Raw genomic sequence first — 24,134 nt, forward strand, 5'->3', positions numbered from 1 at the left:
AAGTTGCCCTGTAACACTTCTCAGCTCCACAGCCCTCAGGATAAAAATCTGTTTGGCTTTCTTTTTTTCTTTTTTCTTTTTTTTTTTTCCTAATGTGGCCCAGAATCATTTTTTCTCTACTCAGATAATTGAGCAATATTTCTTATCCCACCAGTCTCTTCCCTGCAGAGTACCTCCCTGCTGCAGGCATTTTAACGCTCGGCTGGGCTCTTCCAGGATCCTGGGCATCTCTATTCCGAAACCTCCCTTCATGTGACCTCTTGTCATTGAAGGTCAGGAGCCTGGGGCTGGGCAGAGGACAAAAACATGCTGGTAGAAAAAGGGGTCCCTCTGTGTCACAGGTAACATGATGCCCCTTCTCCCTATGTTCATTCACATCTTACCCCAGGAATCTGTGTGTTACATGGCAAAGAGGTAAAGATGCAGGTGGAATTAATGTCGAAAATCAGCTGATCTTGCAACAGGGTTTATCCAGGTGGGCCCAGTATCATCACAAGGGCCCTTAAATGTGGGAGAGGGAGACAGAGGGGAGAGGGCAGAGCTATGTCACATGATAAGAATTTGCCCCGTCATGCTGGCTTTGAAAGGAAGGGGCCATGAAACCAAAAACGTGGGCCCCCTCGAGAAGCAAGGAACCACCCTCCCCTAAATCCTCCCCAAGGGAAGGCAGCCTTGATAATACAGTGATGTTAGCCGAGTGAGACCCACTTCAGACCTCCGACCTCCAGAGCTGCAAGGCAATACATTTGTGTTGTTCCAAACCATTGAAGTTGTGGTCATTTACTCCAGCAGGACTAGGAGAGAAATGCCTTCTATAGGAGCAGGTTATGTAATGACTGAGATAATGTACATCTCACCCTCTTGTGAACAGACATCCAGGGGCAGGACTCCATCCCCAAGAGGAACATGGGTGGAATTGCTTTGCCTCCCTTCTGACACATCAGGAGTCAAACAGTCTGTCCTGGAAGACCTCGTTTACATGAATGACACATCAGATCCAGAGAGAACACAAGGATTGCAGGATTTGTGCCAGGCCCGAACTCTGAGCATTAGAAGTTAGTCCCATGAGCTATTGTCATATCAGGTCTTCATCTGTCACAGACTGATCTTTTAAGGGTTTAGCACTCTCAGACCTAAGCAGGCATGGATGTGAGAGATGATGCCTGGAGGCCCGCGTGCATAGATGGTTGCAAATAAATTCAACCCAACACAATGTACCTATATAGTTTGGTTTTAATTTTCTGTGCCGCCAGAGATTGAGCAAGCTTCTTGAGAGCAGGCTGTGTTTCATTTGTCGATGAGCCCATAACACCTGGCACCTGCCGGATGCGCAATCATTCGGTGTTGGTTTCAGAATGGATTCTTCTCTAAGAAGGGACTCACTCGTGGAAAACGCCTTTAAGCTTTTCCGTGCTGAGCCCAATACCAGCTCTGACATCCCTCTGCTCCAGAGACCCCTCCCTCCTTGAGTCCCACCCTACTGAGGGCCCCAAAGAGCTTCCAACTCTTGTATCTTCCCTCGGAGGGAGAGCACTGCGTCCTGGCTGGATCGTCAGACGCCCTGAGTCAGGTCGGTCCGAAAAAGCGCCTATCCTGGAAAAAGAGAAAGGCGTTCCGTTTTCTCCGAGGACGTGTAGCCAGGTTTGATACCGGAGCTGCGAGATGGTAGAAACGGACAGAGAATGTGAGGACACTGGTGGATTGGAAGCCTTGTTTATTTTCTAGGGGGGTCCAGCCTGCCTGCAGAGCGCGGCGCGCCCCGAGTCCCTTCCCGGCCTGGGAGACGCCCGACGCCCACCGCCTGCCTCCCGGGCTGCAGGGAGGGAAGCCCCGTCCCTCTGGGGGCCCCGCCCACCTGGCCCCGCCCACCTGCACGCCCACCTGCACGCCGGGCGCGGCGCAGCGCCCCTCCCCTTCCCGCGGCGCCCGACTCTCCCCCGCGCGGGCGCACGCCGCGTCCCCGCTTCCGCCCCCGCCGCAAAGAGTTAAGACCGGCCCTCGGGACTCCTCCGGCGGCTCCGAGTCCCGGGCCCCGTTCGCCGCTCCTGATTGGCTGAGCTCCTGTCAGTAGTAAAAAAGGATCAGATAGCAAACTTGGGACCTTCATAAAGGCGTGGTGGTGATGCTGGACGAGCGCGGGCAGCCTATGACATCAGCCGAGCACGCCTGGGATGCCGCGGCGACCGGCCAGACTCGGAGGACGCGCAGGGTCCCGCCGGCTGAGACTGGAGTAGCCCCGCACGGCGAGGGGGGAGCCGCCACTTTTCTGGGGACACTGTTTGCAGTCACTTGCTACCACTGTACTCCTACCTGGGGGAGCTCGCGGAGAGTTGGATGAATTCTGGGTTGTTAATTGCGGTCACCTGGGCTCCCAGGAGCCTGTTCCTGGTGGAAATCAGGGGGCATCCGGCCAAGGGACCAGCGGCTCGCTGAGACTCAACATGACACTCCTGGGGTCCGAGCACTCTTTGCTGATTAGGAGCAAGTTCAGATCAGGTAGGGCGAAGGCGCTTAGCATTACTTCTTCAACTCTTCCTCTTCTGCGCTTCTGGACTCCAGACTGCTTTCCAGTAAATGTTTCACAGCCTTCCATGGCTACTTCAATTCTGTTCCCCAAAAGCAAATTTTGGAAGTGAAGAATTTTATTTGCCTTGAGGGAGGGCCGTTCACGTCTTCTGCGGTAAACGCTTTGAGTTGTAGAATGTGGTTTCTGTTTGTGAGAAGGCCAACCCTTTCTTTTATTTTTTGTCTCTTGTATCTGTGAATAGACATTTTGGAGGGATACATCAAAAAGGAACAACCTTGAACATGAACACGGAGGGGATTTCTAGTCTGAGAGCTGCGTGGTTATCAGCTATAATTGCTGAGAGGATGAACCTGATGTCATGTGTTAGATACAGGGGTCACTTAAAATGTAGCTACTCCAAACAAATGTATTTCCCAAAAAAGTCACTTGGGGGAAGTAAAAATAGCAAATTTGGAGCACACCAAGTATTTAAAATGACATCACTATAGGGAAAAAAAAAGTCCAGTGCCACAAGTATTTTTTCCCAAACCATCTGATGCTTATAAATGGAGACTTTCCCCCCAAATTTCTGTGTTAGTGGTGCATAGGGAAACTTCTCAGAGGACACTGAGTGAAGGTGAGCGGAGAGAAGATGGGGCTTTAACTGCCCCGCACGTAGGGTTAGTATCCTGGCGCCTGGAAGGTGTTGATGTGTGGGTCTCTGCATTTAGACAGGGAGATAGATGTCTTCAGTTCTTTCTCAGTAGCTCTGTATATGTTGGTTTTTGTAAAAGTGGTAGCAGACCACTCAGTGAATGGTACTTCTGCTTAGAAGATGGGTTACATTATGTGAACTCTGTTGTGAACGTTTCCCATGACAGGTGTTAGAAGGATGCCTGCCGAGTTTGCGAAGTTTTCCAGAGTCCTTCCAAATGGGACCACTCCATGTTTCACTTGGGCGGATGTTACAAAAAATGAGAAGAGTGGTTGCTGGAAAGTAGGGTCATCTGGGACTTCCTTAGAGATGCTCTGGGCTTTTAGATCTCTTTGGAGTCCACTGGAGATTTCCTTAGGCTCTGTGCTGTTGAAATGAGGTGAAAGCTTGAGAACTTAGGCAGCCACAAGACTCAGCGCCCTAAAAATCTGAGGCAAGTCTGCCAGGCACTAGGTTTTGCAGTGGATTAATCCTTCCTTTCCTTTCCGTGGTGAGGTGAGGTGGTTGGTCTGTTAATCCACTAGAGACATTGCCACTGCTTTGTAATTTGGTCAAAACTGCAGGGCAACACTGCCACCTTTCTGAAGGAGAGAGGATGTAGATTTGTTTTGCAAGAAGCCACACTCATTTCAAATGCACACTTGGCCAGTTTCCTGTAGGGGCAGGGAAGGGGCTGGTTCGTCTCTAGAAGGATTTGGTGATGTTCTTGATAGCAGAATTGTGAAACAGACTTATCAAACGAATGTTTCCTTGGTCTGCAGTGCAGAGGCAGGGAAGACAGTGTTGACACTGCTCCCAATTCCTGTTTTAGTGGGTTGGCGGAGTCCCTGTGTCTCCCGTACATCCTGCAGACCTGGACCCTGGAGCGTCAGAGAATTCCAATTGCAGCCTCACTTTTGTTTTTTATTTTGAAATTTGAACAGACTTCTGTGTCCCAAGAAGGGTTGCTTTGGGAAAACATGGTATCAAAGCAGACGTAGGCAGGCTTAATCCTCTACCTTTGATAAAACGGAAGGAAGCTGTGGTCTGGAAATGGACAAAGCGATTTGGTTATCTGAGATGCAAGGGGCTGATAAACTCCTGAAAGACACAGACAAAAACAAGCTGAAGGTAAAACTATGTAGAAGTCATGGTGAGGCGGTGATCATTCCTCCTGGACGCAGTTACAGCTATGCCTGCAGCAGCACAGGGGCCCGACTGGCAGCATGTGAATGAGAAGGCTCCTTCCCAAGAGTCCTCGATTTATTTGGTGGCTAGCCATGGATAAGGAAGGCCTCTCCTCGCCTTTGATTTCTCTCTTTCGTTTTCTTCTTTTTTTCTTTCACAAGCTACTCAAAATGTAAACTCATAAAACTGTCTCACTGCTAATGTCTGCTGTGAGATAGACTCTTGTGTATTTCATTTAAAATATTTCAAAAAAGAGATAAGTTGTTATCTGATGGTGGCAAGACTCCCGTGTGATAGGGCTGGTTTATCGGGAGCAGATAACTGCTTCAGCTCTGAAACTGACGTGGGTGGCAGCAGCTTACAAGGGACTTTGTATCAGCTGTATCTGCGTGACCTTGCTATTCACTACCAAGTCCTGCTGCAGGAGCAGTTAACATGAACGTTTGCATGGACAAATGTGTTTCGTGGTATAAACTCAGCTGACTTGCGTGGCTGCATGGTTTCACCATTGAGCGTGTGGGTCTAGTGTGAAACTCACTGTGGTTCTAACAGGTACCTTTACCTATCAGCTGTATAACCTTAAACCTTAGATAAATTACATAATTTTCTCTGCCTCACTTTGCTTCATTTGAAGAATGAGAATGATTATAAGGTTGTGGTGGAAATTATTGTGATAATACCAGTAGGGCACTTAGAAAAATGCCTGGTACTTAATAAACCCTCAAAAAATATTGTTATATTATTTATTTTCTTAGGCAGCCTGGTCCCCTCTCTGAGTCTCGGTTACTTAATCTGTTAATGTCAAGGTTGGACTCAGTGATTTGTCGGCCCCTTTGGAAACCTTTTGCGTTTCTCAGAAAACACAAAGACTGGCAACAAGCAAAATTGTGATTGGGCTGTGTGACATTGGGGTGTAAATCACAGGCAGTATGGTCACTTAAATGCAGTAATTAGTGTTACTTTTAAACTAATCACTTTTTTCTTAGTCTTCCCACTGTTGTTATGTCAATATCTGTGATCAGTATCACTGTCAACAATTTTCCTCAAAACCATAATCCTTGTGTCAATAGAACACAAAGAACCATGTGTGTATGCACATGCACACACCATGCACAAAGGATCAAAAACAGTTTTCTCTTCTAAAGGATTAGTGTGTTTCCCTTGCTTCTTATTTTCTCTTCTTTCCAAACAGCCCCTACAAAGGCAGACTCTGATTCCTGCCTTAGCCTTGCCTCCATCTGCCAGAAATGTAGGGTGATCATATTTAGTAAGTTAAAATACAGGGCACCCAGTTACACTTGAATTTCAGATAAGCAGTGATTTGATTTTTAGCCTGTTGCCATAGTGAGAACCTGCTTTCACCCAAACTAGGCATGCTGCCTTTTAGGTGGCCACCCTGCCTACAATCTGATCGGTCTTTGATCAGCACTCTCTGCTGCCCGGTCCAGAATCCCACCAGGCTTTTGAGAGTCTGGGGCCCAAAGATGCCCCCAAATGCAAAGCTCGCATTTTAGACATGAAAGCAGGAGACTCAGAGTGAGGAGGGGGTTCCGGGAGCATGAACTCTGGGTCCCCTGGGGTAGAGTCAAGGCATCAGTGGAGAAAGAACATGGGAGCCTCTCTCCCATCATGTGGGGGAGGGGAGGTGGATCACCCAGCACAGGAGTTGGTGCTTGGGCAGCGGGGCTTCAGGACTGGGGGCCGCGGCTGGAAGGAGCCAGGCCACGGGCAGAGCAGGCACTGGAGAGGCAGTGGCTGAACTCAGCTGCCTACTAGGTAGCCCATGCACCTGCCCCGCGGTCCTCACCCCCAGGGGCATCCTGGGACTGGCCTCCAGTGTCTGCCTTTGGCTGCTTGTCCTCCTGGAGAAAGCAAGGGGCATCTCAGCAGGACTCTGCAGGTCAGCCCTCTGTGCTTTCTCTCTTCCCCACCCTTCAGATAACCTAAAGGGGCCACCGCTTCCTTCTCGAAGCAGATCCTTGACTTCTCTGAGACTGGATTTTCTCTCCTGTGAATTGGGGACATTGGACTAAGAGGTTGGTCCCAAAGATTTTTACCAAAATGGACATTGTCAAAGAAATTTCCACCATGAGCTCAAGAGAAGCCTGGGCTCTGGCCCCACCTTCACTATTAATTCATTTTACAACCTAGGACAAACGATTAAAGCTAGAAGAGTGCCTTATTACATATGATGGGGAAAGTTCTAGGTTAAACTCTTTGTCCTGGGCTATAAAACTTTATCTATTTTCCTCATTTAATTGACCTCTTGATATATCATTTTTGTCATCTACACAATAGAGGATCTGACTGGTTCATCTCTGCAGTGGCTTCCAGCCCTAAGATTTGATATTTTCCCAAAGGAATAGCCCTGAGTACTTTCATAAAGTTTTGAAGGCTGTAAGCTTCATAAAAACATTACTGTGACATCTTTTGACCATTGTATTCACAGGGAGCTGGACATACAGAAGAAGCTCAATGAATTTTTCTTGTGTGGCTGAATGCATAATTCACACCTACCGTCTTCATAGTTAACAGAGTCTTTTCTAAGATTTCAGTGGCTTCATAGGTTCAACCTTCTTTTCAAAACTTAGACAACCTTTGGGTGTGATGTTTACTGGAGCACAAATATCTTAACTATTCCCTAATTCTATGTTGCTATTGAAAGACTCTGTAGACTGTTTTAAAAGGTAGGGAAACTTGTTCCATCAAAATCTTCTTGGGAATTTCTCCCGGGTGTAATCAGAATAGGAGGCAGCAAAGGGCTCAGTCTCACTCTGGGCATCAGTACAAGGTGTTCCTAGCTGAATTTATTCTTCCTTCCTTTGCTGACAGCCACTAATCCCTTCCTCAGCCACAGCGTTCATTTCTTATTGATGCCAGAGAGAATTCCCACAAACTTAGTGTCTTAAAACAGCACAGATTTATTGTCTTAGAGTTACAGAGGTTGGAAGTCTGAAAAGGGGCCACTGGGCGAAAACCCAGGTGTTGGCAAGGCTGCATTCCTTCTGGAGTCTCTGTAGGAGAACCTGTCCCCTTGTCCTTCCTGCTGCCCTTGCTTGGCTGGTGACCCCTTCCACCATCTTCAAAAGGCAGCCAGGTAGCATCTCCCAAACTCCCTCTGACTTCAGCTCTTCTCCTTCTGTCTTCCACGTGTGAGGAATCTTGGGATTCCATTGAGTTCATCCAGGTTAACCCCCCTATTTTAAAAGGTCGGTTGATTGGCATCCTTAACTCAGCTGTGCCATGTGTCTTAGTGTGGGCTGCTATCACAAAATACTGTAGACTGGGTAGAAAAGCAGTAGAAGTTTATTTTCTCACAGTTCTGGAGGCTGGAAGTCCAGGATCAGGGTGCCAGCATGGTGAGGTTCTGGGGAGAGCTCTCTTCCTGGCGTGCAGACAGCCACCTTCTCACTGTGTCCTCACAAGGTGCACACACACACACAACACTGCCTGTTATCTCTCCTCACAAGGGCACCAATACCATCATGAGGGCCCCACCATTGAGACCTCATCTAAATCTAACTATTTTCCAAAGGCCCCCTCCCCAAATACCATCCCATTGAGGTTTAGGGATTCAACATTAAGAATCTGGTGTGTGTGTGCTGGGGGAGGGGCATGGTTCAGTCTGTAGGACCAGGTAAGGTAGCATATTCATAGGTTCCAGGGATTAGGATGTGGACGTCTTTGGGGAGGGGGTGTGATCCTGACAGCATCTTTCAATGTGGCATTCCTAACCGCCACCCCTCCACATGCCTCTGTCCTGCAGACTTTGTTCTATAGCACTTTTCCCTTAATATGTATCATCCAGCCATCATCCCAATGTCTTCCCCAGGGCGGTCCACAGAAGACTGATTCCATAGATGTTAAAGTTGTTCAGTAGGAAATGAAAAAAAAAGAGGGAGGCAGAGTATCCTGAAAAATTGAATTGGATTTTTAATTGTAGGATTTCTGAAGACTTTGCTATTTCTCATATATATTATGAACTTCTCAAAGGCAGTGATTCCCAGATGTCTTTCACCTTTATTTACATAGCATCTCAAAGGGAACGTTTGCCTGAACAAGCATATTGTGGAAATTTCTTTCTGGTCAGAGAAGCTCGCCGTTTCCAACAGTCGCCTCTCTAATGGGGTTAATCAGGTTGCTGCGAGCCCTCCCCGCCCAGCCAGATGAGAACCTGGTGGTTTTCCTTCCTGGCTGCTTCCTCATAGGCTGCCTCAGCCTTTGACTCCTCAAACCTCTGTCCTTTATTGGTGTCAGGCCCCAGGGCTCCACCCCAGGAATATCCACTGGAGGGTTATACACAGTCCCTGTCCTCAAGGAGCTCAGGGGCAACCTGAGAAATGCTGAAATGACGCTGTATGAGAGTTACATATTTATTCATTCATTCAACACATGCGAGTTAATGTTTCTTGCATGTTTCCATTGTGATGGAGACTCAGGAACTGGGGATCTGATTGGAGACCCGAAAAGACCCATCCCACGCCCCACACGGGATATGAGGTCCGACCCTCGGATGCCCTGTGTCTGGTTCCCGTGACCTGTGCCTTCGGAAGTCCACATGACAACACAGTTGGCTGGATCTTAGAAGATGAGGGTATTCTCAGTCCTAAATGGGAACCAAAAATCTCTTTTAAAAGCCGAAGGAACATTCTGGTTTTGGCTCAGTCCACCTGCCTGAGACCTTGCTCTCCCCTCAGACCCGACTGGATTCGATTTACTCATTTATCAGGTGGCCTTCCCCAGCCATCTGAATTACCACAGCAAGAGCCCCAACCTTCCCCTTGCATCTAACCTGTCCCATTATTACGTGCAGCTCTCATCGCTGTTGAGAACACTAGACATTTTGATTTTTTTAAATTATTTATTTGTAGGGGAGATGATTAGTTTCATTTATTTATTTAATGGAGGTACTGGGGATTGAACTCAAGACCTCTTGCATGCTAGGTAAGCACTCTACCACTGAGCTATACCCTGCCCCCTTTTACTTGATTATTTGTTTATTTGTCTGCAGGGGCAAGACTTTTTGTTTTTTTATTTTCACTGATTTATTTATTCCCTGGTATCTAGAATAGTGATTGGTGTAGAGATGGCACCATTAAAAATGCATTGAATGAATACATTTTATTTTTCCCCCAAAGCTGATTTGGAAACAATAAAAGAAAACAATGTATATTTTTATATACTTTAGGCATATTTGTGTGGGGAGTGGGGCTTCAAACTAGAGCAAAGAGAATGAATGACTATAAATACAAAATTCGAAGTAGTAGTCACCTCTGGGGTAGGAGAGGCAAAGTGAAGAAATAGGGATGTAGCCCAAGGTGGAAGAAAGGTTGTTGGCCATGTTCTTAGGTGGGTAGCAGTGGTAGGCATGTTTATTACTGAGCAAATTAAATGATCTTCATTCATGGGCTGATGATGGTCATGTGACATGGACCAAGGATTATGATTAATCCCATTTTGTGTCTTTAAAGAAATGAAAACACAGGTTTTTTAGACCATAAATAATGGCATTCAACTTTTATCTGCAACAGTACACAACAGACATATCAGTAAGATTTTATCATATTGGGTTGAACCAAATTGAATGGATTCTGATCTAACTGGGTTCCACTGGAGACTAACGGAAATGCCCGATGGAAGTTAAAGTGCTCAGCCACTGGGTTAGGATTTTAGATATTTCAAAAAAGCCAGGCCTGAATGGGAGATGTTGGAGATATTTCCATCTTCTTAGCATGAACTCACTGGTTGTCTAGCAGATGATGACCAGCTATCTTGTGTCTCTGCACAGACCAGAAAGGAGAAGCCAGCAGGTGCATTTCCCAGGTCTCAGTCTGTCCAGTCTCATGCCTGCTCTCTCGTGGCAAGAACTATGGGGAACAGCCCATCACACCTGTCCTGTGACTCCTTGAACTTGGGAACATCAGTGCAGCTCCCTGGGCATCTGTTTCCACATTGGTTAAATGAGTCAGGCCATTTGTCATGGAAAGACTTTGGTAGAATTACTGAGGCTTTCTTCAGTGGAAGTCAGTCCCTCATCCCCATGTGGGAAGGCAGGGGTTACTTAACCTGGTGGTATGTGGATTGCACAGGAGAGAAGCACACAGGGGTGGTTTTAGTGTCATCGGTAGGATTTAAAAACAACCACCACCACCGTTAGCCAAATAATCATTTTTTGCAGCCTTATGATTTTTGTACTTAGGATTTCAACTTTATTCATCAGGCAGTGTTTGTTTTAAGTCAGTCATCTTCACTAATTTCTATTCTCATATTATCCAGAATAGCTGGAAAGTCAAGCTTTACTTAACCAGATTTGAATTAGTATTTTTAGATACAGGGTCTCCAGATTGTTAAAATAAGATGTATCATTTTCCCAGAAATTTAGAATCAGTGAAGTGGATCCCTGACTTTTATTTTCACAGAGCGCAGCAAAGTGCCCTCTGGAACCACTGGAGGAGGAAGTTTCTTTCCTTTCTCCTCTTTTTTTTTTTTAACTTTTTTAATTGATTTATAATCATTTTACAATGTTGTGTCAAATTCCACTGTAGAGCACAATTTTTTCAATTATACATGAACATATATATATTCATTGTCACATTCCTTTCTCTGTGAGCTACCATAAAATCTTGTATATATTTCCCTGTGCTATACAGTATAAGCTTGTTTATCTATTCTACAATTTTGAAATCCCAGTCTATCTCTTCCCACCCCCACCCCCTTGGCAACCACAAGTCTGTATTCTATGTCTGTGAGTCTATTTCTGTTCTGTATTTATGCTTTGTTTGTTTGTTTTTTGTGGGTTTTTTTTTTTAGATTCCACATATGAGCGATCTCATATAGTATTTTTCTTTCTTTTTCTGGCTTACTTCACTAGAATGACATTCTCCAGGAGCATCCATGTTGCTGCAAATGGCATTATGTTGTCGGGTTTTATGGCTGAGTAGTATTCCATTGTATAAATATACCACATCTTCTTTATCCAGTCACCTGTTGATGGACATTTAGGCTGTTTCCATGTTTTGGCTATTGTAAATAGTGCTGCTATGAACATTGGGGTGCAGGTATCATCCTGAAGTAGGGTTCCTTCTGGGTATAAGCCCAGGAGCAGGATTCCTGGGTCGTATGGTAAATTTATTCCTAGTCTTTTGAGGAATCTCCATACTGTTTTCCACAGTGGCTGTACCAAACTGCATTCCCACCAGCAGTGTAGGAGGGTTCCCTTTTCTCCACAGCCTCTCCAGCATTTGTCATTTGTGGACTTTTGAATGATGGCTATTCTGACTGGTGTGAGGTGATACCTCATTGTAGTTTTGATTTGCATTTCTCTGATAATTAGTGATACTGAGCATTTTTTCATGTGCCTATTGATCATTTGTATGTCTTCCTTGGAGAGTTGCTTGTTTAGGTCTTCTGCCCATTTTTGGATTGGGTTGTTTATTTTCTTCTTACTGAGTCGTATGTACTAAATAAGACTCATACAACTTTCTCCTCTTTGTTGGGGGAAGATCGATTCTCCTGTTTGCCTATAGACACTAGTAGGGTGGTTCTCTTACGTTTCAGTCACTCCAGTTGACGTTTATTGTATTCAGCCACCTGAGATCTTTAGAGAAGCAGTAGAATTACAGCAGTAGAAGCAGTGGATTGAGCCACTGTCATATTGTCGAACTTATTTCTTGGGTTCCCTCATGTGCGGGACCTGAACCATCACTTGGTATCTGTAGCAGTGGTCAGCGAATACGCAGCCTCTCAAATCCTTAGTATGTCTTGCCTAACACCTCAGTTTGAACTATTTGAAGTACCACTTAAGTAAGTTGTCCATCCTTCAATCTTCATCTCTTTCCCCTCGGACTCTTCAGTGGTACAGAGGCATCAGTTGTTTGTCGTAAAACATGGTCACATAACCCCAGGTCATATCCCTATTTCACAGTCAAGGCCTGGAAAATACCCCGTACGCTGTTTTTACTTTCCTGTTTCTGGAAGGGCTCTCCCTTCAGGAAGCTGTTCAGCTTTGTTCTCCTTGTGACTGGCTGGGCTGGCTTTTTGGTCGGAGGTAAAGTTCCACGTGGAACTTTTTGATACTCAAACTCCAGACAAGGCATTGAGACTCCAAAGCAGGCTAGATCCAGGAAATGCTATTCAACATTCATTGAACAATAATTTATTTCCTCAGTACTTTAAACATCTTTACTGTCTCTTATTCCCTTCCTGTTCTTGTCCAGACACGTAAAGGATTTTACAAAGTTATAGTCAGAGCTTATGCCTGAGTTACACTCAGCCTTTTTTATCCGTCAGTATAATATCATAAGTAGTTTTTCAGGCTCCTATATAGCAGCGTAATTTTTGTTTTAAAGACTATCATATTCCACCAAGTGAGTACCTGATAATTTACTAAACCATCCCCACGTGTATTGGAAAATTAAGCCAGTTATCATTTTTATAGTATATACAGCACTGCTATGGAAATCTTTGTGCACAGAGACTTTCTCTTCCTCTGGGTTGTTTTATGGGATACTCAGCCTTTAGAGTAAAATCCAAGTATGGGAATCATGGGTGTGAATCTCTTTGGTCCACTGTGGTAGCTGGTGTTTCTGGCACTTACTATGTTCCAAACTCAACCTTAGTCTTTTTTCCATATGACAGTGAACCCTTTCTGTGATAGAACTAACTCAGAGTCATCTTGAGTGCTTATCCAGTAGTGCCTGGGCTTCAGTGAGCTTTTTGCATCTTGTCAGTCAGGAATTAAAAAAAAAAAAAAAAGGAGCCACAAGTTCCTGATACTTTTGGAAACTTTTAGATGCACTTGTGTGATTTGCTGTTCAGGGATCAAATGTGACCATATTACCAAATGCAATGGATGTTTCATCAAAGGAGAAGAGGACTAAGAGTTACTGAGAACCTGTTCTCTGTGGTACTTTCATTATCTTGTTTAATCCTTACAAAAATGCTATGAGATGGGTATGATTATTCCCATTTTATAGGTGAAGAAGATGAGGCTCAAGATGTTAAACAAATTGGCCAGAGTCATAGAACATAAATGGCAGAGGGCAGGTATGATCCCACTGTGCCATGATGACTGTCTCTATTACAACCTAAACTTCGCTCCTCCTGCCTCCCCCACCCCCATCGCAGATACACATAGACCTGGCCCAGTGGGTTCAGTTCTCAATCCCAGTGGAGTTCTGGACTACAGCTCCAGACACATACCCTGTTGCCATCATTGTCCTAGATTTCCCAAATAGTGATTTATTAAGCCACTCGTTTCTAGTTTGAATTAACCTACAGATGATACATGCTATCTCTCCCAGATCCCAGGACTTTTCATGAAACTTGAGTATTTAAAATCTCAGTTTATCTAAGAAAAAAATAATTCAAGAAATATTTGAAAACCAGCAACAGGAATAGATGTGCCCTAAGACACTAAACATCTAAGAAATTTCTAGTAACAGAAAATAGAATGGTGGTTGCCAAAGGCTGGAAGGTGGGGGAAATAAGGAGAGGTTGGTAGGAGGGCACAAAGTTTCAGTTATACAATGAATAAGTTATATGACATAAAATATTAGAAGACAATTTTTAATTTAGTGCTCTCCCCAAAAACACGAAAGTGCACACACACAGAAATATCAGATTCTAAATATCAGGCTTGTTTGTTCATCTAAAGGAAGTGGGAAAAAAAAGAAAAAACTTTTAAAGCTGAAATATTTTAAGCTCAACAAGTTGTGGATCAAAGGACACTACAAACATACCAAAAGCGTTAAGAGTGTAGACAGAAGCCCAGAAAGACCCATTCTCAAAGTGGTATCTCTGGGTGGTGAGAAAGTGAGTGATTTTTAATTTTTCTTAAACTATTTCTTGTGTTCCTGTATTCCTTATTTTGACAATCTACTCAGTGTCTCCCATAGCTTCTATAGGAAACAGGAGTAACTTTTGTAATAGATGAAGTAGCGGTGGGCTTTGCTTGCTTGTTGATAAACAAGCCATGGAGTCAATGGGAGAGTAAAGATTCCTGGTCTGAGGAGCCATGAACCAGGAGTGAGCTGACGCCCCCTCCCCCGAGAGGTTTCCGTGTTATAAATCGCCACCAGTCCGAGAGCATGCTCACATTCAAACGACAACCGAGAAAACGTGGTCCCCAGATGAGGCTGAACCCCGGCAACCTCTCAGATTCCTTTATGCTGGAAAATCTGAATGTGTATATTGTGACCCAGGCTGTACAGTCTCGGTGACCTGGGGTCAAGTCCTGGCTCCCCCTTTCCTGGTCATATGAACTTGAGCATGTCGTGCAAGCTCTCCGGCCTCCACTTCTCCATTGTAAATGTGGAGACAAAAATGCCTGCTTTGTGGAGATTTTGTGAGGCTTTAGTGAAAGGACAAATAAAAAGTATTTGACCTAGTGCAGGGATGTACTGATGTCCTCTGTCAGTGGTAGCAATTTTATTCACAGGTTAATATTAATTATTATATCATCATTTATATCAATATGCTGTAGGATGTTCATTTACAATATTTTTAAGTGACTTAAATATTATTACAAAATATCATGCTGTCTCTAAATTTATAACAGCCAGCCTTTTGTGATTACCTTGTAAGATTTGCTGCTGATTCTTTTGGTTTCTTATTATGCTGGCTTGTGTCAGAGTGATGAAGATAGTCATTGTCATTATGGAGGTTACACTGTATTCTGTAAAGTGATGTATATACCTATTATTACTTACTCCCTCCCTCTCAAACATTTTTTTGAGGAAGGCATTATTAGCATTTTAATTCTCCAGATAGAGGTGGTTTGTTGTCCAGCTCAGGTCTTTATGTGTTTCCGACCAGAGCCCCAGGTCTTGTCTGGGACCTTTTCGATGTTACCGGTTGGCTATAAGGATTAACATGGTTCACAGCTATTCTTCAGGCTCGACTTAGAGCCCAAATCCTACACCCTGGTAATTGAAAATGTTGTTCCATCTAAAACTGAAACCGAGGCGAAGAGCTCTCTTCAGAGGAAACAGTGTTTGGGGAATCAGACAGCAGTCTGCTAAACTGTACTACCTTTTGTTTTTACGTGCCTTCAGCTCTCCCCGCCAGCAACAGTGAAATCACAGCAGTCAGTGTGCTTATGTTTTCGTGACAACTCTGTGTAATTACAAAACTGATTTTGCAGGTGAACGGATTGAGAGTCAGGGATGTTAAGACATTTGCCTGAGGTCACTCAGGAGACTTAGAGCCGAAACTCTGGGCTCCCAGAACCAAGTTCATCACATGATCCTCTGAGAAACGAGAATCCAGGGGAAACCCTGATGGTCCAAAGGTTGGCAGACACCTGACTTCAAAACCAGTGACTCCCTCAGCAAGGTCATTGGTCCCTCTGCTTAAAGCCTTCTCTGCACCTAGAAGCCGTGTCCCCTGGCTTCAAGACTGAGAACTAGTTTAGAGGGAGAGGTGAAATCCAGCGAGTTCAACACAGAATGATCAGGGAGAGAACAGAATGAGACATAGAACTTGCAAAGGAGCCTTTAGATTTAGCAGAACACCAGCCTCTACAGAAGGTTCTGGTCTTAACACACAGACTAGAAACTGACACCATGGAATGTCCCCGAGAGAGAAAATGTTCTTTTTTTTTTAATTGAAATATAGTTGATTTACAATGTTGTGTTAGTTTCAGGTGTACAGCACAGTGATTCAGTTGTACATATATATGTTCTTTTTCAGATTCTTCTCCATTATAGGGTATTACAAACTATTGAATACAGTTTCCTATGCTATACTGTAGGTCCTTGTTGTTTATTTTATACACAATAGTGTGTTTATGTCAGTCCCAAACTCCTAATGTATGGGTGGACCTAGATATTATCATGTTAAGTGAAGTAAGTCAGACAGAAAAAGACAAATATCATATGATATCACTTATATGTGGAATCTGGGAAAAAAATGATACAAAGGAACTTATTTATAAACCAGAAAATGTTCTTAAATGTTATGTTTGGTTGCTTCAAAACCTTGAGAAAACAGTAGAGCCAAGATTATTTTCTAAAGTTTAAAAAATTTTTACTCTACCTACCTTTGCTACTTTCCCAAAAGTAATACACTATTATATGTGTAATGATTTTATATATAATAGTGATTATATATATCATGATTTTATATACACTAGTGTGAGTGTATAATAAATATACTTACGTATGTCTATTGTGTATTATGTGTATGTTATATATATCATATGAAGGGTCAAGATCTATGGTCTTTGTAGTATTATATGTGTTACAGAAAAAGTGAAGGGAAAACTTGAAATTCTCAACAAAAGGCGAATGTTTGAATCCTTTGAAATGGAATATAATGTACATGTTAAATGGGGTACTTTCAAAGAATATCTAATGAAATGGAAATATGTTTATAATGCCAGGAGGTTTCAAAATTGCACATGTTATATAATCCCAATTCTTTCTGTAATTGAAGTATAGTTGATTTACAATATTGTGTTAGTTTCTGAGGTACTGCATAGTGATCCAGTTATACATATATATATTTCTTTTTATATTTTTTTATAGATTATTACAAACAATTTAATATAGTTCCTTGTGCTATACAGTAGGACCTTGTTGTTTGCCTATTTTGTGTATAGTAGTATATCTGCTAATCCCAAGCTCCTAATTTATCTCACCTGCTCCCTTTCCCCTTTGGTAACCAAAAGTTTGTTTTCTATGTCTGTGCATCTGTTTCTGTTTTGTAAATAAGTTGATTTGTGTCATTTTTTTAGATTGTACATATAAGTGGTATAATATTTGTCTTTCTCTGTCTTACTGGACTTAGTATGATGATCTCTAGTTCCATCCATATTGCTGCAAATGGCATTATTTCATTCTTTTTAATGGCTGAGTAGTATTCCATTGTATAAATATACCACATCTTTATCCAGTCATCTGTCGATGGACATTTAGGTTGCTTCCATGTCTTGGCTATTGCAAATAGTGCTGCTGTGAGCATTGGGGTGCATGTGTCTTTTCAAATTAGAATTTTCTTTAATCATATGCTCAGGAGTGACCATCCTGATTCTTTAGAAACAGTAGATTTTTTTATATGCATATACATATGAGTTGGAAGAAAGAAGGCAAAGTCTTAGCAGGTGTTAGTTATCCCTACAAACCTAAACTACCGTTAGTTTCACTTTGCATCCTGAGATATTGTACAGTTTCTGAATTTTCTATCATAAACATGCACTTGTTTTATAATCAGAAAAGAAACATATGCTTGAAATGCCAGCTCCGTGTACCACAGGCTTCGCTTAGGATCTCAGAAGAACTTAAATCTATATTCAAGGACTACAGCAACGTTGAATGGAAACTTTCCTCTTAGTTTGGAGAGAATTCCTTTTCCTTGCCCTCATGAAGCACACCCTACGCTCCAAGTTCTCATTCGCCTTAATTACCAGTTTTTCCCCAGTTGTTCCTTTGGGTGCCTGCGTTAACCTCGTGAATATTTGTGTACTAGTTTGTCCCGGCTGACAGAGTCTGACTTCTATCACTGCTGTGACCCTGAAATGGGTATAATGACACCAACTTTATGGGGATGGGAAACAGAGGTTCAAAAGGGTTAATTAATGACCTGCTCAACAGTGTGACCTCTGTCCATGAGCCAGTGGAGACTGGGAGGCGTAGATCAGAGTCCCTTTCCTCAAGGACCTCCCCCAGCAGCAGCTTTCAAGGAAAGCAGGTCACGCAGCAGGTGCTGCTGCCCGCAGGCCCGCCTGCGCCCCGGGCGTGTGCGCGTGGTCTGCCTAATTCACTCGTGGCTCTGGGCCATGGAATACATAAACAAGCGGGGAAAGCCTCTGAGAGGAGTCTTCATGTCCAAATGGAGCCATTTGTCTTCTGAAATTATTGTTTGAAATTGTTTATGTCAGTTGCCACGAGTTTCTGTTCTGAACTTTGGGGACCTGTTTGGGATGGAAGAAAAAATTCCCCACAGCTCAGCGGCTGTCCTCATCGGCAGTACTGGTGACAGCGTGGCCTGAGGCTGGCTCCTCCCCCTGACAGAGGGGGGACTTGGGGGAGATGCACTGCGGCCCCAGTAGAGCGCCCCAGGATTGTCGGGTGCTCGCTGTTTGCTGGGCCCCACTCCCAGCACATCACTGTACCAACTGACTGACTCCTCACAGCAGTCCCACGGGGAGGTGCTGTGGCCCCTCCACCCCCCAAATTCATGGGCGAAGAAACTGAAGGGCCCAGCCTTTAAAGACATTTCATAAGATTCTACAACTCGTTAATGGGAAGGCTGGGATGTGAACTCACATACCCCTGGCTTCAGAGCCCCTGTTTTCTTTCCTTCTTTTGTCTTTTTAAAATTGAAGTCTAGTTGATTTGCAATGTTGTAGTTAACTTCCGCTGTACAGCATTCAGTTATACATATACATACATACGTATTCCTTTTCATCTTCTTTTTCATAATAGGCTATTACAAGATATTGAATATAGTTCCCTGTGCCGTACAGTAGGACCTTGTTCTTTACTGTAGTTTTTTCCTATGAGTTTTATTATTCACAGAGCTTTCAAAATTCTTTTTCTAAAATTGAAGTATAGTCAGTTTACAGTGTGACATCAGTTTCTGTTGTGCAGCATAATGTTTCAGTCTACACATACACACATATATTCCTTTTTATCTTCTTTTTCATTATAGGCTATTACAAGATATTGAATATAGTTCCCTGTGCTGTACTATAGGTCCTTGTTGTTTATCTATTTTATATATAGTAGTATATATATGTTAATCCCAAATTCTGAATTTATCCCCACCCCACTTCCCCTTCCCCATAACCATGATTTTGTTTTCTATGTGAGCCTGCTTCTGTTTTGTAAATAAGTTCATTCGTGGTTTTTTTTTTTTTTTTTTTTAGATTTCACATATAAGTGAGATCATATGGCATTTGTCTTTCTCTTTCTGGCTTACTTCACTTAGAATGATGATCTCCAGGTCCATCTGTGTTGCTACAAATCAGAGTCCATGTATTCAGCTCCTACCCTGTACTGCTGCTCACAGACACCGAGACCGGCCAGAGCAGGCTTTCTCATCCAGCCCTCCCAGAGGGCACACGGACTGTGCATCCTGCCTGCTTTAACATCCCCCTACCCTGGCACGTCCACTTGAGGCCTGTGTTCCTCCAACCTCTAGTATCTTCAGATATTGTAACATTAAAGCCTTAGTCTCACAAACCTGGCAGCTGAGGGAGTGAGAGAGAATTCCTTTTGAGGCATGAATTAGTCTTCTTCAAATGTTTTGACAAACCGAGAGTGGGGTGCTTAGGGAAAGAATAGCTTCGCGGTGTTTGTGTGACCAGACATCTTTCTAAAACGACTTTCGACTGCGTGAGTCTTGATCACTGAAGGAAGTGCCTGGTCAGTCTGAGTTTGGGCTCTTTGGACTGGAATATTCTCCTGTGGTTTTTACCCAACAAATGCGCAATGCTAGAAGCTGGCGTGAATTCATGTCTTTCAGTCTCCTCCAAGAAAGCAGAGTCAGTACATCTTGTAAGATCGAGAAAGAACAGTGGTGCCTGGTCCTGACTCTTCCCTGTAGGCCTGCTTATCTGTGGGGCCAGTAAGGCCAGTCCAACATCCGCCACCCAGGTTCGCCTTCTCCCTCCAGCCACTGAGGGCTACATCCATCACCTGGTCATCCTTTCCTCCACCTCTTCTCTGGATGTCCCCCTCCACAGATGGGTAGACAGTCAGCTTCCGTTGTTCTTGGTCACTGCGATCACTTGGCCGCACCTCAGCACACAGGGCGATGCTTGGCCAGGGAACAGTTATTATTGGTACCTGGACTCAGAAGGCGAGGAGCAGAATGTGCTCAGGTGTCAGCATGACACACAAAAATGATTCCTGGCTTTCAGCCTTGTTTGGACAATGTGGCCTGGATTGGGGCAGGAACAGTGTGGACAACCTGGTTGGAAAGGCCTGGCGCTCTCAGCTCCCATCACCCTGTCTCCTCTCCACCAGGCAGGTCGATGCCTGCATACCCTGGGGAAGAGGATGTCAGAGCTGCTCACAGGCAGTGGGTTTGTCCTGAAGCCGGATAATGCCAGGTAGAAGAAAGGATTCTGGGAATGGGGCACCCACCGGGCAAGGAGAGTTCTCTCTGCAGCTTGTGTCTGACAGCACCCGCTTCCAGCTCTGGAAGCCTCTGACGCCCCCGGTGGTCCTGCTTGTCGCCCTCCGGGGAATCATCCACCGGCCTGTGCCTGACAGTGTCCTTGAAGGCAACAATGTCATAGTCAAGGGTGGTTCATGAAGGTCAATCCAGTTAAACTCAGGGTGGGAGTCAACAAAAAGCAGTGCTAGGCCCAAATCATGGCCAAGTGCTACTGCACTTTCTGACCATCCATTGTGTCCAGGGCGTGTGGTCTCTACATGTGGAGAGGATGCAACAGTGACAGCCATCCGGAGATGCTTCCCACGGCATGTTTAACTCAGATTCCTGGGTCTGCCAGTGTCATGCTCCAGTGTGTGCATTTTGGCCACCTTTCCGGGCTCCAGGTCCACGCCCCTAGGAGCGTTAACCAGTAGGCCAGGACTTAGATATAGATCCCCAAGCCTTGCTTGGTTGTGCCGATGGCTTTCCTCCAGCACTCGTCAGTAGGGAGCCTCTCTGTTTGCAAACAGTAGAGAATTAAATAGAAATCTGGAACACACGTAAGCAAAGAAAGAGCACTTCTTATGAACACAGTGGGATGTCTCCTGGGGCTCTGTGACAGGAATAAGCCGAACTGGAGATCTGAACACCTTCAGGCCGTTCTCCCTGGCTCTCATTCAAGCTCTGTCCTTCTCTCTCAGTCAGCTGCCGTTCCCATTTTCCCAGTTCACGTGGTTGGAATGACATTCCCAGCAGCTCCCCAGTGCACTCTCTCCCAGTCCCATTTCCAGACTTCCTAGGGAGAAGCCCCGTCTTGAGTGGATGCACGTCCTTGGTCCTTCGGGAAGAGCTAAGATTAGGGAGGGAGACCATCCAACGGGAACATCTTAGCTACACGACAACCAAGTCCATCGCAGATAAAAAAGGCATTTCTTTTTAAGTCCAGTGGAAAACCTTTCAGAAGAGAATGCAAGGCAGGTATCACTGGCTTCTCATTTTTTCTCTTTGATTGCTCGCTCTGCCAGTAACTTTATTGTCAGTACCCGCCCCACCCCCGCGGTCAGGCAAGCCGAGTCTTTCGGAAATGGAAATTACCCCGCACGCACACACAGACACACGCGCACGCACACACATGGACTGTAGTTGAGTACAACTGAGAGGAAGCAAATTAAGTGTCGGGGGCTTAACAACTCCATTTATTTATTTGTTGAAGTTTCCTGGGAGAAAAGACCAGGAAATCCTCTCTCATTCCCAAACTACGGGCACAGCGTTCCCACAGTTGTAATTATTTGTTTAACATCTTTTCCCTCCTAGACTGTAAAATCTTCATAGGCAGGGCCTGTGACCGGCTGGATCTTATTTGCAGCTAGATCTTTAGTGTCTAAAACGGTATCTAGATGTTCCACAGGACATCAATAAATATTGAATGAATGAGGTGAAGGGTGAATTCTGCCACGATGAAGTCATTTGCCTCCAAGGCTCCTGGTGGCCCAACCAGTTTTGTCACCAATAATTATAGTTGGTTTAGTTTTTGTGGTTTTGGCATTGTCTTTTTTTAATTTTTTGCAAAAAGTCTGATTAAAGAAATTGTCGTGTAATTTGGTTTCACCTGTCTCCGACTCTCTGTCTCTCCCCCTTTCTCTCTCTCTCTCCATCTTTAATTTATTACCGAGACAGTGATTCTTCTTTTCCTCTTGTTTCGCGAATCTTTCTTCTCTGTTCTCAGCCTGAGTGGACTTTATTGCTTTACCCTTGGATCATAAAAAGAGTCTTCACACCAGCCCTGTCTCCCCAGTTCGTGTTCCCACGAGATGAGAGATCCTAAAATCTCAATATTCCCGTGTGACTCTGCTGCTCAAAAAGATGCCGGCACCGCCCTTTTTCTACAGGATAAAGTCTGAGCACCTCAGTGTGGCATTCAAGGCCCTCTATTCTGAACCCCTGCTTCCTTTTCCAGTATTATCTCCCCAATAGGATCCCTCTCCTTGAACAAAGTGATAATCTGGGTTATGCTATATATTTTGGGGAGCCCAACGCACAATTATAATGTGGGGCCCTTTGTTCAAAATCATGAACATTTCAAATGGTAACAGCACAGGATCAAACCACACAGGGCCCTTCCGAGTGTGGGATGCTGATGGCCCAGGTCGCGTGCTTGTGGAGTTGGCCCTGGCCAGGATGTACCACACCTATTCCACGTTCCTGTGTGTACGCTGCTCTTCTCTTGATCAAGAATTCCTTGTATCAACCATCTTACCCATAAGATTCCCCCTGGAAGATGTAAAGGTCCTGTCCTCCTTCCCTTGGTAACCATCCACAAGGATGCACTGTAATCACATGTTGCCTGATGCTTACCTGTCTAACTCGTGTGTGTCTGTCCTCTCTTCCCCATGAGATTATTCATGCCTTAAATTACTTGGTGTCATCCTCAGTCTCTCCAGATGCCCCAGCACATGGCAAGGAACTGTTAAAATGCTTTTTGAGAGATTGAATGGGTGGATAAATGCATAAGAGCGTGATCACCAGATCGGCCTGGGGAGCATGAAAATTTCTGAGGCATTTATAAAAGTCATAGCTATTTTGGATTACATCTCCCTCTAGGGGTCCACTTTAAGACCCTGCATCTCACATCCAGCTTCTTAGACCATTTGGTGGAGCACTACTCTGCTGTCTTCCTGCCCTTTTCCTGCACTTTGAACACCATGCCGAGAACTATTACAAGACATATTGTGATCTCATGGGGAATACTCTTGAGATTAAGAAACATCTCAAAGGTTTGAATTTAGAGACAAAGAAAGCCCCTGGTCAAATATGAAGTCGGGGGTTGTGAAATGTTAGCCGTCTGAGGGGCCTCCAGGATCATCAACTCATCTTTCTTGTTTTAATAGGAGGAAGCTGAGGCCTGGAGAGAGATCTTTTTGACACAGCTGTTTTGTGAGAAGAACAGGGCTTGGTCCCCTGAACTCTTGTGTGACTTGCAGGGGACATCTGCTGATGTATTTCAGCAGGCAGAGTTTTGGGTGATCTTTTAACCACTTCTCCTTGGTATTTTGCCTGTGCGCAAAGCAGAAATTAAGTATAGACGCAAGTTACTTTTTAAAATATATTTTTATTGAAGTATAGCCAGTTTACAATGTTGTGTCAATTTCTGGTGTACAGCACAATACACAGTCATATAGGAACATACATACATTTGTTTTCATTTTTTTAACCATAAGTTACTACAAGGTATGGAATATAGTTCCCTGTGCTATACAGTGTAAACTTGCTGCTTATCTATTTTATGTATAGTAGTTAGTATCTGCAAATCTAGAACTGCCAATATATCCGTCCCCCCACCCCGCTTCCCCTACCGGTAACCATAAATTTGTTTTCTATGTCTGTGAGTCCATTTCTCTTTTGTAAATAAGTTTGTCTTTTTTTTTTTTAGAATCCGCATGTAAGTGATACAGTACGGTATTCCTCTTTCTCTTTCTGGCTTACTTCACTTAGAATGACAGTCTTCAGGTCCATCCATGTTGCTGCAAATTATTATTTTTTATGGCCGAGTATTATTCCATCGTATAAATATACCACAACTTTTTTTTTTTAAATATAATTCACTTTGGTTTTTTATGAGATTCCGGGCATTAGCATCTGTCA

The 24,134-nt window shown here is 44.2% G+C and overlaps 1 protein-coding gene across 2 annotated transcripts in view; it reads left to right on the forward strand.

Moving 5' to 3' along the window:
* The first annotated feature begins 2,121 nt into the window (after window positions 1-2,121).
* Window positions 2,122-24,134, forward strand: part of MYOCD (myocardin) — an 85,190-nt gene continuing 63,177 nt past the window's right edge. Inside the window, exon 1 of one of the 2 annotated variants that reach the window (XM_006216170.4) lies at window positions 2,122-2,496. In XM_006216170.4, the coding sequence (XP_006216232.3) occupies window positions 2,442-2,496 (55 nt within the window). In that variant the 5' untranslated portion in view covers window positions 2,122-2,441. The remainder of the gene's footprint in view (window positions 2,497-24,134) is intronic. The other variant, XM_031674840.2, reaches the window with a different exon arrangement.

Source organism: Vicugna pacos, chromosome 16, assembly GCF_048564905.1.
Source record: "Vicugna pacos chromosome 16, VicPac4, whole genome shotgun sequence".
In the NCBI taxonomy this organism is placed as follows: domain Eukaryota; kingdom Metazoa; phylum Chordata; class Mammalia; order Artiodactyla; family Camelidae; genus Vicugna; species Vicugna pacos.